The 13,377-nt window shown below is 41.1% G+C and overlaps 1 protein-coding gene across 3 annotated transcripts in view; it reads right to left on the reverse strand.

The window, feature by feature from the left end:
• Positions 1 to 414: 414 nt before the first annotated feature.
• Positions 415 to 13,377, reverse strand: part of RAB34 (RAB34, member RAS oncogene family) — a 58,625-nt gene continuing 45,662 nt past the window's right edge. For all 3 annotated transcript variants that reach the window (XM_073616784.1, XM_073616786.1, XM_073616785.1), the window contains exons 7-11: positions 12,858 to 12,909; positions 12,684 to 12,765; positions 9,938 to 10,028; positions 6,789 to 6,896; positions 415 to 4,299 (exon numbers count right to left, since the gene is read on the reverse strand). In XM_073616784.1, the coding sequence (XP_073472885.1) occupies positions 4,232 to 4,299; positions 6,789 to 6,896; positions 9,938 to 10,028; positions 12,684 to 12,765; positions 12,858 to 12,909 (401 nt within the window). In that variant the 3' untranslated portion in view covers positions 415 to 4,231. The remainder of the gene's footprint in view (positions 4,300 to 6,788; positions 6,897 to 9,937; positions 10,029 to 12,683; positions 12,766 to 12,857; positions 12,910 to 13,377) is intronic.

The raw sequence follows: 13,377 nt of genomic DNA on the forward strand, positions 1-13,377 counted from the left end.
TTTTTTTTATTGTTATTCTGTCTCTCACTGTTAAAATAAACCTACCATTAAAATTATCGACTGATCATTTCTTTGTCAGTGGGCAAACATACAAAATCGTCAGGGGATCAAATACTTTTTTTCCCTCACTGTATATATAATAAACAATAAAAAAATAATATTAAAATGAGCAAAGTCTAATAAAAAAAATGATGAATACCCATACAAAGTGCAATAAAACATACCTGAAAGAATATATATTATGGCTAAAAAGAAGATTTGAAAAAAATGTGTGTGAAGAATCTATCCGTGGCTCCACCATTTGACTGCTTTGTACCGTGTGTACAGACAAATTTAGAAGCAAAATAAACCTTTTAATAAAAACAGATTTTGTTTAATAGTTGATGTAAAATTTTATTTTCAAACATAACAAAGAGGCTTAACAATTTTACTGTACCGTGAAAAACAGCATAAAAATAGACCTTATTGCAATGTCCCCGTGTTTAATGAGCTGTGCTAATCCATGTCTGAGTATTTCTTTTTTTTTTTTCATTTCTATTCATTAAAAAAGGAATAATTTCCAACAAAGTAAAAAATTAATTTTGGCTACAATATGGTACTAAGAACATTATCCCCAAGCTTTAGCTCAGGAATTATTATTTAACTCTAACAAATATAAAAAACTATATACAAACACTTAAGTGTAACCCTTCAACCTGACAAAATTATTTTTTTGTGAGACTGAGCAATGAAATCTTCAAGGTCAATAGAAACTACAATGTATTTTTAATATGCACACATTTTGAGTGTTTATTATAACAACATTTAGGCTCCATTCACACTTGTGTGACTTGTCATGCAACTTTGGACCTAAAAGTTGCATGACAGGGCGTTCCCCATGTTTTCCAATGATAACCATTCATATATGCGCCACTTAAAGTTGCAGCAACTTCAAAGTAGTTCATGCACTACTTTGGTCTGACTTTCATGCAACTTGAGGGCCATAGACTTCAATGTTAACCTCAGCAGTTGCATGAAAGCCGTACTTGAATGTTATACAATGCAACTTGTCTGCAACAGTTGGCCATTATAACTGCCAAAGCCAAAGTCATATCCAAGTTGCACCCATCCAAAGTTGCGTCAAAGTTGCACTCCAAAGTCGGCGCAACTTTGGAGTCATACAAGTGTGAATGGAGCCTTAACTCAAGGAATCATTGTGACCTTCATATATAAAGATGTTCGATTTTTATATTTCATATACAGGGTTGCCAATGTTCCCTCTGCTGATCAACTGTATGTGACAGAATGTGCTTAGTAATCCTTATTTAAAGGGGTTGTAAAGGTATACATTTTTTCACCTTAATGCATTCTATGCATTAAGGTGAAAAAACTTTTGAAAATACCGCCGCCCCCAGCCCCCCTGTTTTACTTACCTGACACCTCGAAACTCGGCCGCTCGCTCCCGACCTCCATTCAGCCGATCAGCCTGGTCGCTGATTGGCTATAGTGGATGGATTGAAAGCAGCGCAGCCATTGGCTCGCGCTGCTGTCAATCACAGCCAATGACGCGGCGCGCCGGGGGCGGGGCCGAGTGATACAGCGAGCGGCTATAGCCGCCGGCTGTATCACGGGAGCGCGCCCGCAATAACTAACCACCATGCGAGAGAGCTCGCATTAAGGTGGTTAGTTATTGCGGGGAGGAGCTGAGACAGCCGCCGAGGGACCCCAGAAGAGCAGGTTCGGGGCCACTCTGTGCAGAACGAGCTGCACAGTGAAGGTAAGTATAACATGTTTGTTATTTAAAAAAAAAAAAAAAATTTACCTTTACAACCCCTTTAAGCAGTACTTTGTTTATTTAGCACAAGGTAATGTTTGCTTGATAGCCGATCCCCTCCACTGCTGATACCTACTTTGTCTGCACCCCCACCACCACCGATTGCTCACCAATTCCCTGTAAAGCACCCTGGGCCAGCTTTGGGTTGGAGTTTACACAGGGCCAAGGACTCTTCTTCACCCATATGTCAATACTTGGCCTGGCAATGGGCTGTTCAGCTGCTAGCGCTGCATTGTAAGAGGAAGAGGATAGAGCAACATACTTCCCAATACTCAGAATTACTGGGTATTTCACAGGGTATCAGCAGGTAGTAAGGTGGAAGAGGAGAGCAGGGAAGGCGAGGACCAGTTGTTTGCACTGAAGACACTAAACCCCATCCTCTGTCATTCAACTGTCAATGCCAGCATCTCTACTGTTTACCGGGTCACTGGTGTTTGACAGCTGGATGGCAGGGACAGGACTCCGTGCTAGAAGGGATGGGCTTAAAGTGGAACTAAAGTCACCAGTGGTCTGTCGTCTGTGAAGGATCCCTTTCTGGCATCATCTTCTGGGCTTTTTCCAGGTTGCGGTTGTCATTCATCTTGATTAGCAGTAGTTGAATTGTCCCACACCAGCCAATGTACAGAAATCAGTCAACCTGACACACGGGGACTGTACTGAAAATGTATCTCAATGTACAGTACTGTTCATGCCACACAAGACTGCAGGCAGATGGGTAGGTTTATTTTATTGCGGAAGAGATGCTGAATGTCTCTTCTGGGATAAATAGCCTGCCTGTTCATAAACGTTGTAAATTCTGACTTTAGTTCCGCTTTAATATTAGCTCAAGGCTCTGTGTAGATAAGGTAATTGCACTTTAGCACTGAGGTTAACTTGTACACTTTTTGGGTCAGGTCTGGCTTACTTCAAAAGGTTTGAATATTTAATGATTAATAAAAGCTTCTTCAAGAAGAAATCTATTTATACAGTATACAATTCATTCGTAGAATTAAGAATTTTTAAGCATTACAAACATTGATAAGAGGAATTTAAATAAACTGATAACATTCACGTATATACCTAAAAAGACTAAAGCATCCCTTTAAAATATGCAGTTTGTGCAAAATGTTGCTGGTTGTCATGAAGGGAGGGGTTGGCACAACTATGGTAGGTTCACTAAAGGAGAAGTTTGAGGTTTGCAAAAAAAATAAAGATATATAATCACTATGCTGCAGCATCAGTCTCACATCAGCTCTAAAGCCTAGTACACACAGGACGAAAAGCGAGCCGTTCAACAGAAACTGCCCGACATTTGGCCTGTGTGTACATCAGCCTGTCTGATAGAAGCTGGCTGAACAGCAGTCTTCTGTTGAACGGGCATGCTCGAAAACCAGCATTCGATCGGTGTGTTTTGGTGGGGGGCAGTCCCCCTGTCAGAACACAATAGCACAATGGGGAGATCGATGTACTAACATTGCATTGTTAGTACAGCAATCTCCTCTCAAGCCCCTCAGTTTTTTTGACCGCAGGGTTGAACGAAAAAAAAAGTGTGTACCAGGCTTTAGAGCAAGAACTGAGCAATCACATGATTGATGATCGCTCAGTTCTCCATCTGCTCGGAGCAGAGAGCAGTGACTGTTTTTACCACTCTTCTCCTGCAGCACTTACTGGAGCACCTAGCTGGGGAGGAGGCAGAAGTTGCCGGCTCCAACTCTCAGCCGCGCACTGAGAGGAGGAGCCAGCTGTCAATCAAGCAGCTGGGTGGATCCTAACAATATTGTCAAGATCTTTCTTCAGCTGATAGTGGGCTACTTCAGCTGATAGTGGGCTATAGCCTGCTTTCAGCTGATTCTGGGTCACAAAAAGAGCAAAAGTAAGTACATTCCTGTGACCCACCACAGCAGTATGGTCAAAAAAGCTTTGGCCATACTCCTCTTTTAAGGGTTCAATCGGGCATGCCTATGCCTTCCTATAGTTCTCATGGCCATTAAACGTATCTGTGTCTACAGTGCCCATGGCTTATAATAAAAGGTTGTACAAACATAGGGGGAAAAAGACAGGTGATAGAAAAATACTAATTGTAATGTTTAATTTGCTGCCCAGTATTACAACACTAAATTTGTCAGAAAGGTAAAGTTGGGCTACAAATTTGACTTTGAAAAGAATAAATGTCCGCCAATGTTTTTGGATATAAAGTATCCCTGTATAAGATATAAAACTTCACAACCTTTGAGAATGGATTGCAGGACTCTGTCCTGCAATGTACTAGACCACTGTGACAGCATAAGGATAAAATGCTCTTGTCATATCTGGCTATAACAATAAAACAAGCCCTGCATAACCTGCTTCAACACAGTGGGTCACTGGTCCTTCTCTTGTGTATTGGCAACACTTTGGTGGTTCGCTGTTCAGTGCAAATATTGCCTCGACTGTCCTGCTTTATTGGCAACACTTTGACTTATTCTTCTTTGAGGATTGATACAAATTGCCGTCATTGCTATTTATTCCTGAAAATAGAAATAAAAGAAAATATTAGGCCCCTTTCACACGGGCGGATAGAATTGTGCTTTTAGCTGCGGATTTTCTAGTTTTGTACCGCAGCTAAAAGCACACAATGCTTTCCTATGGCCCCATTCACACACTGCGTTTAGCTGCGATTTAGTTACATGCGGTTTGGTTCGGATAAAAAAAAATAGATTTGACTGTGTCCAGGAGCGATTTAGCGCAGCTATATGCATATAACCGCAGGTAATCGCAGTCTTTTGTGTCAACTGCGGATAGCAGCATGAGAAAAAAAAAAAAGAACAGGAAGCACACCATAATCAGTAGGTATACATGGGAAATGACACAGGAAGTTCACCAAACACCAGGGAAAGTAGCCGATAGAACGACGCTGTGAGGTTACAGGGTGCACCCAGTAACAACGGGGAAATCTCCTAGAGGCATGTTAAAACCCCTATTAGACCCCTTTCACACTGGAGGCATTTTTCAGTCGTTTTAGCGCTAAAAATAGTACCTGTAAAGGGCCAGAAAAATCCTCATCTGCAATCCCAGTGTGAAAGCCCTCGCTGCGCTGGCAGGTCGTCAAAAAAAATCCTGCAGGCAGCTTCTTTGAGGCGCTTTAGGAGCGGTGTATACACTGCTCCTAAAGCGCCCCTGTCCATTGAAATCAATGGGCAGTGCTGGCAAAGCGCCTTGGCAGTGGCGCTTTGCGAGCGATTTTAACCCTTTATTTGGCTGCTAGCGGGGGTTAAAAGCACCCTGCTAGCACCCGAAAAGCGCTGCAAAAACTACCACAAAGCGGTTTTAGCAGCGCTTTACTGCCAACGCCCGGGTGCTGGCAGTGTGAAAGGGCTCTTAATTTTTTTTTTTTTAGCTCTGAGTGACCCATTGGAGTCTTGACCCACAAGGTGTACCTAATAAAGTGGCCGGTGAGTTAAAAGTCAGTAAAATTCTCTCTATGATATTGGTCAGCGGGTCACGTGTCTCCACTGGCATTTTCCCTATGTTCTTGTAATAGGGACATCTCAAAAGGTTAGATTTTCCATCAATCTCACTCCTGGTATTGAGGAGACAATCTCACTAACAGGGACACAAATGGAAATAAAAACCTAGTGTTCTACCCTCTGCCTACTCTAGTCACACTTACAAAAATAGGTTTAGATACACTTTAAAAATCTTTAATAAAAATGACATGATTAAAAAAAAATATTGATTTTTCATAATATTTCTTATAGAAACAGACATACAGCACCATGTGATATTCATAAACAGCAATGTGCAATTCCATAATTTTCCTAGTATGTCCATCTACTCCAACTACTTTGATCGCCTCCTCTTTGTCTGTTAAAACCATGTAAAACCATATTAAGAGGTGCTTCTTTATTCCCCCAAAAAAACAGCTAAAAAGTTATATAACATAATATAACACATTACAGCCTAAGATAATACACTATGGGAGTAAACAGTTAGAACCGGTGTGAAGCTTTTGCCACCTGCTGGTGGTTGCTCCATACTGCAGATCAGGTCAGCCTGCAGCACACGTCAGCCTTTAAAGTGGTTGTTACCCCAAACCTGTAAATCACTGCCAGCTCCTCTATTATAGCTAGGCATACCACACTGTATAAGTGTCTTATTAAAACGAGGCATGTAAATACCTTTTCAGAGCTATCATCAGGCCGGTCACGTGACTCACGGCCGCTCTACACTTCAGATCCAGGGCTTCTGCAGGAGTGTCCGAGATCTCCCTCTGACGTCAGTCGGGGAGGTCACGTGGCCGCTCAGCCCCTCCTGCTGTAGCACTGGATCAGAGGTGTAGAGCGACAGCGAGTCACGTGACCGGCCTGAAAATAGCTCTGAAAAGGTATTTACATGCCTCGTAATACAGTGTGGTATGTCTAGCTATAATAGAGGGGCTGGCAGTGACCATTTCTAATATTTTATTTCTACTAATAGCGGGGGAGACAGAGACAACAACACGGAGCTGACAGGCAGTGAGGAGAGGGAGACAGGAGAGCACAGAGGAGAGCTGCGGATGACGGAGGGACGTAAACTGACCACGCTAGTCAGGGCTAGGGAGACATGATTATCGTGGTCAGTACAGAGGTGGAAAAGGACTCCAGTGGCAACCTGTGAAGCTCTAGTGAACTCTATGCCCAAGAGGGTTAAGGCAGTGCTGGAAAATAATGGCGACCACACAAAATATTGACACTTTGGGCCCAATTTTGATATGTACACTTAGGGGTGTACTCATTTTTGTTACCAGCGGTTTAGACATTAATGGCTGTGTGTTGAGTTATTTTGAGTAGACAGCAAATTTACACTGTTATACAAGCTGTACACTCACTACTTTACATTGTAGCAAAGTGTCATTTATTCAGTGTTGTCACATGAAAAGATATAATTAAATATTTGCAAAAATGTGAGGGGTGTACTCACTTTTGTGAGATACTGTATGTGTTCCGCAAACCACTCTGGTTTTTGGGTTTATACTTACTTACTACTTCACCAATCTTTCTGGCATTCGTTTTTTCCAGCTCAGCCAGCACACTGCACTCAAATGTCAAAGATGCCACTCGGAAAAAGAACTCCTTCACATTTTCTCCTAACAGATCAAAAAGAAAAAGAGGTCAATTAAAAATAAAAACTTTACTAGTGACAATCCTGACACGCCACATTCCTGAACCCACTGTTTTCTGCATCCAAAAATGTAACAATATCATTCTGATAAGAAAATGTGGCATAAAATGTAATGACCCGAAATCCTCAATTTTTTGCGCCTTATACAACGTACATTAGGTACCCAAAATTCTAACTTGATTGCTATGCAACCTCTAGTCAGATGCCATTAGTGCCTAACTAATCTAAGCCATAAGAGACAAGTACAACTAACACTGACCAGGAAAAGCCACTACACATTAACTGTAACCCACCTCAATAAAAACGGCTAGACCACCTTTCTTATATCCCTCTGCCATATTCTTGATCCAACATCCACACTATTCTGTCCCACAGACTTCCATGGGCTGGCAGAAGGGTAGGAGCTGATCTATTTACCAGCTCCATGAAAGTCTATTGGGTCAACCTATGCAAGCATGGGAGTTTGGATCAAGAAGCTTTAAAGATGAACTTCAAGCAAATATAAAAGAGATAAGCAGTGTAAGTCCCTAATTTCACTTGGTAACAGCTTCCTAAATTCCCTTGTGCAGCAGAGACAAGGAGGGGGAGAAGCAGCTCCTGTACTAACAAGGGACATACTAATGCCCGTACACACGGTCGGACATTGATCGGACATTCCAACAACAAAATTCATGGATTTTTTCCAACGGATGTTGGCTCAGACTTGTCTTGCATACACACGGTCACACAAAGTTGTCGAAAAATCTGATCGTTCTGAACGCGGTGACATAAAAAACATGTACGTCAGGACTATAAACGGGGCAGTAGCCAATAGCTTTCGTCTCTTAATTTATTCTAAGCATGCGTGGCACTTTGTGCTCGGATTTGTGTACACACGATCGGAATTTCCGACATCGGATTTTGTTGTCGGAAAATTTTATATCCTGCTCTCAAACTTTGTGTGTCGGAAATTCCTATGGAAAATGTGTGATGGAGCCCACACACGGTCGGAATTTCGGACAACAAGGTCCTATCACACATTTTCCGTCGGAAAATCCGACTGTGTGTACAGGGCATAATAGGAGAACAGAGTGACATAGAGAAGAGCTCATCAATCTGCTGCTTCTACTTCACTGTCCAATCACAGGCTTGGGGACAAGGATAAGACCTGGTTTGATTGATTAACAACAGTATAGAAAAGTCAGGTCTCCTGTTCTGCAGACAGTGCTGTTTGATGGGTTTACGCAAGTCTCAGAAATACATATTCTTTGACAGGTAAAATAACTCCCTGATTCGAAAAATGATCTATGTATTCATCTTTTTGCCTGAAGTTCAGCTTTAAAATGAATGTGAATTAACAATATTTTGTCCAGAGAAAGTTTTATGTAAATGTAATTTTCTCTTGTAATCCAGTACTAGTCCTCCATTAGTGGAGTAGCTTCACACACCTCGGCTCTGAAGCAAGGTGTGAGCTCTCAGTCCTAAATTGCAACCAGGCTTAGCATCCCCAAAGCTTATAACACTTCTTGTAGCTAACATGCCCACTCCTGAAGCCCTGATTTATGTAACCCTCCCATGCACCTAACATTCTCAACTCTGATAACCCCTCTACTTTGCATAAACGTTCCCACTTTACTCCTGACTCAATTACCCGCTCCTGTGCTTTGTTGGCCAGTCACTATGTAAGCTGTACATAATGCTTTCCTTGGAATATAGATACATTTATGTTAGTTGCACTTTCTTAAAATGATGGAGATGGCATTTGGATATTGCTAGGTAAAGTCTAGAAGAAGGGGCCCAACTGTAACACAACCTCTGTTCATGGGCAGCATAGTGGCCTAGTGGTTATCACGCCTGCCTTGCAGCATTACAGTCATCGGTTTGAATCCCAAGCACCTAACTACTTACATAGAATTTGCCTGTTCGCCCTGCGCTTGTGTGGGTTTCATCCATAATTAATTATTACGGTTTTCTCCTACTACCCGAAGTCAAGTTGGTAGGTTAATTGCCTCCTGTTTAATTTGGCCCTATTATGTGTAGGCATGCATGAAAGGTAGGAACTTTTATGCCGCGTACACACGGTCGGACTTTTCGTCTACAAAAGTCCAACGGACGCTGACGGACTAAAGCTGGCTGGTAATCCGATCGTGTGTGGGCTTCTCCGGACTTTCAACGGACTTTTTTAGCCTCAAATCCGACGGACTTTAGATTTGAAACATGCTTCAAATCTTTACGTCGTAAGTACGACGGACCCCGAAATCCGCTCGTCTGTGTGCTAGTCCGACGGACAAAAACCCATGCTAGGGCAGATATTGGCTACTGGCTATGAACTTCCTTATTTTAGTCCGGTGTACGTCATCACGTACGAATCCGTCGGACTTTTGTGTGGTCGTGTGTAGGCAAGTCCGTTCGTAAGAAAGTCTGCCGCAAGTCCGCCGAAGGTACGTCGGAAGTCTGTTGGACAGGCTGTCGGACTTTTGTAGACGAAAAGTCCGACCGTGTGTACGCGGCATTAGTCCCGCTTCACACTGATGCGACAATCACTCCGACTTTGGAGCACTTGTCGCATCAGAAGTCAGACCCCAGTTGGACCCCATTCTGTGCAATGGAACCGTTCTAATTGGTGCAACTTGAGTCGCTCTGACTTAGAAAAAGGTTCTTTCAATACTTTTGGTCTGACTTTGGTACGTCTGTTAAAGAACTCGCATGCAAGTTGTGCCGAAGTCGCGCTGTTGTCTGACTTCAAAGTCGCAGGCAGTTTGAATCCAGGTTACCTTGTAAGTTCCTTGAGGGCAGGGACTGAATTTAGGATCCATTTCAGATACACTACTTATTCTGTTTGTAGTCAGCAATGTATGTAACCAACTATGTACAGTAGGTAAGATTGGGGGCTCTGTACATAAAGAAGAAAATACACATCTCCCTTGGTTTAATAACTAAAGGGTAAATGGCACAATCAAGTTGTGACAAAATGCAACCACAGCTGATATAAGGCATAGAAATATTTGGCTTTGTGATGTACAGTACCTGTTAACGAGGACACAGACCAATATTCTGCATTCATCTCTTTGGCCACTTTTATTGCATCCTGTTCCATGAGAGTATACTGAGAGGGTGACTGCACAGAAAACACAACAAGAAGTGTTATTTCCAGATTCTACATTAACAGACCATATCATCCAAATAAAAAAAGATCCAATATCTTATTTCCATAGGACTTGCTTCTTTTATGTATTAGTTTTAATAAAACAGACACCAAAGTGAACAAAAATAATACAAATGACATAAACAAGAAATGTTCTACCAAACGCATTTTAGTACTAAAGCAGGCCATACATGGTGCAAATTTCCTTCCTGCAGCCTGTGGTTGCTCGATTCCCCCAGCAACGCAAAGAATGTTGACAGGGGAATCCTTCCCGCCTAGTCATTGTATCCTCCTGGTGGAGAAGACCGCATTTATTGCTAGCGGCTATACAAGCCGCTAACGACAATCACATATAAGATCCGGAAGGCTGGTTGTACCCAAACTGTTTGATCGATCAACTTGGTACATTCAGGTTTTGCTCTGTTTTTGTATGTTAAAGTATGAAAGACTTAAATAAACACCTTTAAAAAAAAACTTGGTACATTCAGTCTGCCCATACATGGTTCGAATCTTGGCCGGTTTAGCAGAATTTGAACTGTCTTTGGCTGGCTTGAGGTGACTTTTTCTAAGGCTATTGAAAAAGTAATATATATCCGCCTTTGAGGATATATTAGTGCTATCTGTTAGTGTGAGTTATCTATTTTATGTATTATCTAAACAATCACTACAGTGAATGAAATCATACAAGCAACAGAAACAAAAAGTGTTCTACCCAACGCATTTCATCACTAAGGTGACTTTTTCTAGAGAAAAAGTCACCTTAGTGATGAAACCCATGCGGTGGAACGCTGCTTGTTTTTACCCCTTGTAATAATTTTATTCTGTACTCAATAAACAGTTTGTTTGTAATATTCTCTTCTTACCGTCTTGCCCAGTGGGGACCATCTTGCACAGCCTGCAGACTATACAGGTATACTAAATGAGTGCAGAGGAGTTAATTGTTTTGGAATATATATATATATATATATATATATATATATATATTTTTTTTTTTTTTTTTTTTTAACGGTGTAGTTTTATTGTACACAAACAAAAAGTACAAGAAAACACAAGCAAATTTAGTGGAGCAAACAGTACTCTATTACTGGTGTGCAAAATCTACAGCATATCCATTCAATATACATGGATTAATATAAGAGGAATAATTATACATCTGTGGCTCAACCAAATAGAAAAAAGTCAATTAATCAAGACATTGACACACTTAAACACAGCTGAAAGTAAATAAGGAATAATTTAGCATGGATCTATATTATATCCCTAGTCAATAAATTAGGTAGTAGGTGGTATAGTGCGATCTGAACTCACCCATAAATCCCATATTTTATGGAACTTACGAGGGCATCCCCTGGCCTCATATGTCAGTTTGTATAGTGGAAGTGCCCGATTAATGATAATAAGCCAGAAAGTTATGGTGGGCGGGGTCGGTGACTTCCATTGCATTGTTATGGATTTCTTTGCGCACTAACTGTATATTATTTATGCACATGGATAGGAGCTATCAGACCACCTTTGAGGATCTATTAGTGCTATCTGTTAGTGAGAGTTATCTATTTTATTTTAACTTACAGTGAATTCAGACTATTTGTACTATAGATAGCAGAAGGACAACTTCTGTTCCTATTCATTTCCCATTCACAACACCTGCTCTAAGTCCTGATGGAATCATTTTTATTAAGGCCGGGTTCACACTTTTGCGAATTGGATGCAGAATCACCGCATTCAATTCGCAATAGCAGGAGAATGTGACCGGCTCTCTATGGAGCCGGTTCACATATCTCCGATGTGGCTTAGGTGCGAATTTGCACAGGAGCCCTGTGCGTCTTTTGGTCTGTTTCAGGTCCGAATTCAGCCAAAAATTCGGGCTGAATTTGGACCTGAAACGGTGAACCAGGACGCACAGGACCCCTGCTGTGAGCCGCATCGGCATCCAGTGTGAACCAAGCCTAATGGGGCTTTGTGACCTATTTGTGTACTTTTCATATATACTGAAAAGTTTAATTTCAGTGGCTTTTTTTGTACAGAACTCAATACCCTTTGTTGTATTTAATATCTAAATCTGATCTGAAAAATCATACACAAACATATGTAATAGTAAAGCTCATCATACACATTACAATCTGACCATACAATCTTTGTACAATCAACTTTAGATTTACCAAAACTACGAAGATTGCATGATAAAATTGTAACGTGTGTGGTGAGCTTTAGCAAAGACTCAATAGTAAATATATTATCTGTTACACAAGCTCAGCAAAGGTTTTGTCATTGCTGTACACGTCCATGGGAAGGTGCAGTTAACTATTGCCATGTTATTTTCATGGATAGAAATCTGCAGATATCTTGCTTCTCTGCATGTTATAATTTAGTTGTACAAACTTGATAAAATCACCTATAGATTTAACAAAAACTGTTCTTAACAAGAGAGTCTACCTAAACACTCCATTTAATCTCCATCTAATCTTTGTAGACACTTCTACTAAATACTTGTTGGTAGATATAAAGGAGTTTGAACAGTCAGATTGTAATGTGTGTGGCCAGCTTTAGACTTGTATAAAATCAAGAGCATTTGTAAGATTTTATTCCTTAATCAATCACGGTTTAATTAGGGAACATCACTATACTTACAATGAGATCTTTCTTTGATCCAACCAGGAAAATCAGCGCAGAGGACGGATCGTTTTCTTTCAATGCATCCTGCAGCCATTGCCTATTAAATAATTTAACACCTTAAATGACTCACTATTCTATATTAGAAACCATTGTACTACACGATATACATGTATTACAAAATGGACTTACTTTGTGTGTTCTAGAGATGAAATATCTGACAGATCAAAGGCTATTATAATTGCTGAAAGATAATAAATCAAAGATTAAAATTCGGTGTTTTAATCCACAAAGACCTCCCTCTCATCATCTACATTACAAGGGGCTTTGCTTTGTAGTCCACAATAAATAGCTGGGAAAGCTGATAACATTGTCTGAGATTCAGGTCAGTGCACATGAAGTTACAAGGACAATGTATTTTTCAGTACTTGCAGAAAATGTACTTAAAGTGATAATAAAGTCTTGACTTTTTTTTTTTTATAACAAACATGTTATACTTACCTGTTCTGTGTAGTCGTTTTGCACAGAGCAGCCCAGATCCTTCTCTGCTCTCCCTGGCCCCTCCTGCCAAGTGCCCCCAGAGCAAGAAGCTTACTATAGGGGCACCCGAGCCGCTGCTCTGTGTGTCCATTCAGACACAGAGCCGTGGCTCGGCCCCACCCCCTCTCTCTCCTCATTGGCTTACTGACTTTGACTGACAGCAGCGGGAGCA

This window comes from Aquarana catesbeiana, linkage group LG02 (assembly GCF_042186555.1).
Source record: "Aquarana catesbeiana isolate 2022-GZ linkage group LG02, ASM4218655v1, whole genome shotgun sequence".
NCBI lineage: Eukaryota > Metazoa > Chordata > Amphibia > Anura > Ranidae > Aquarana > Aquarana catesbeiana.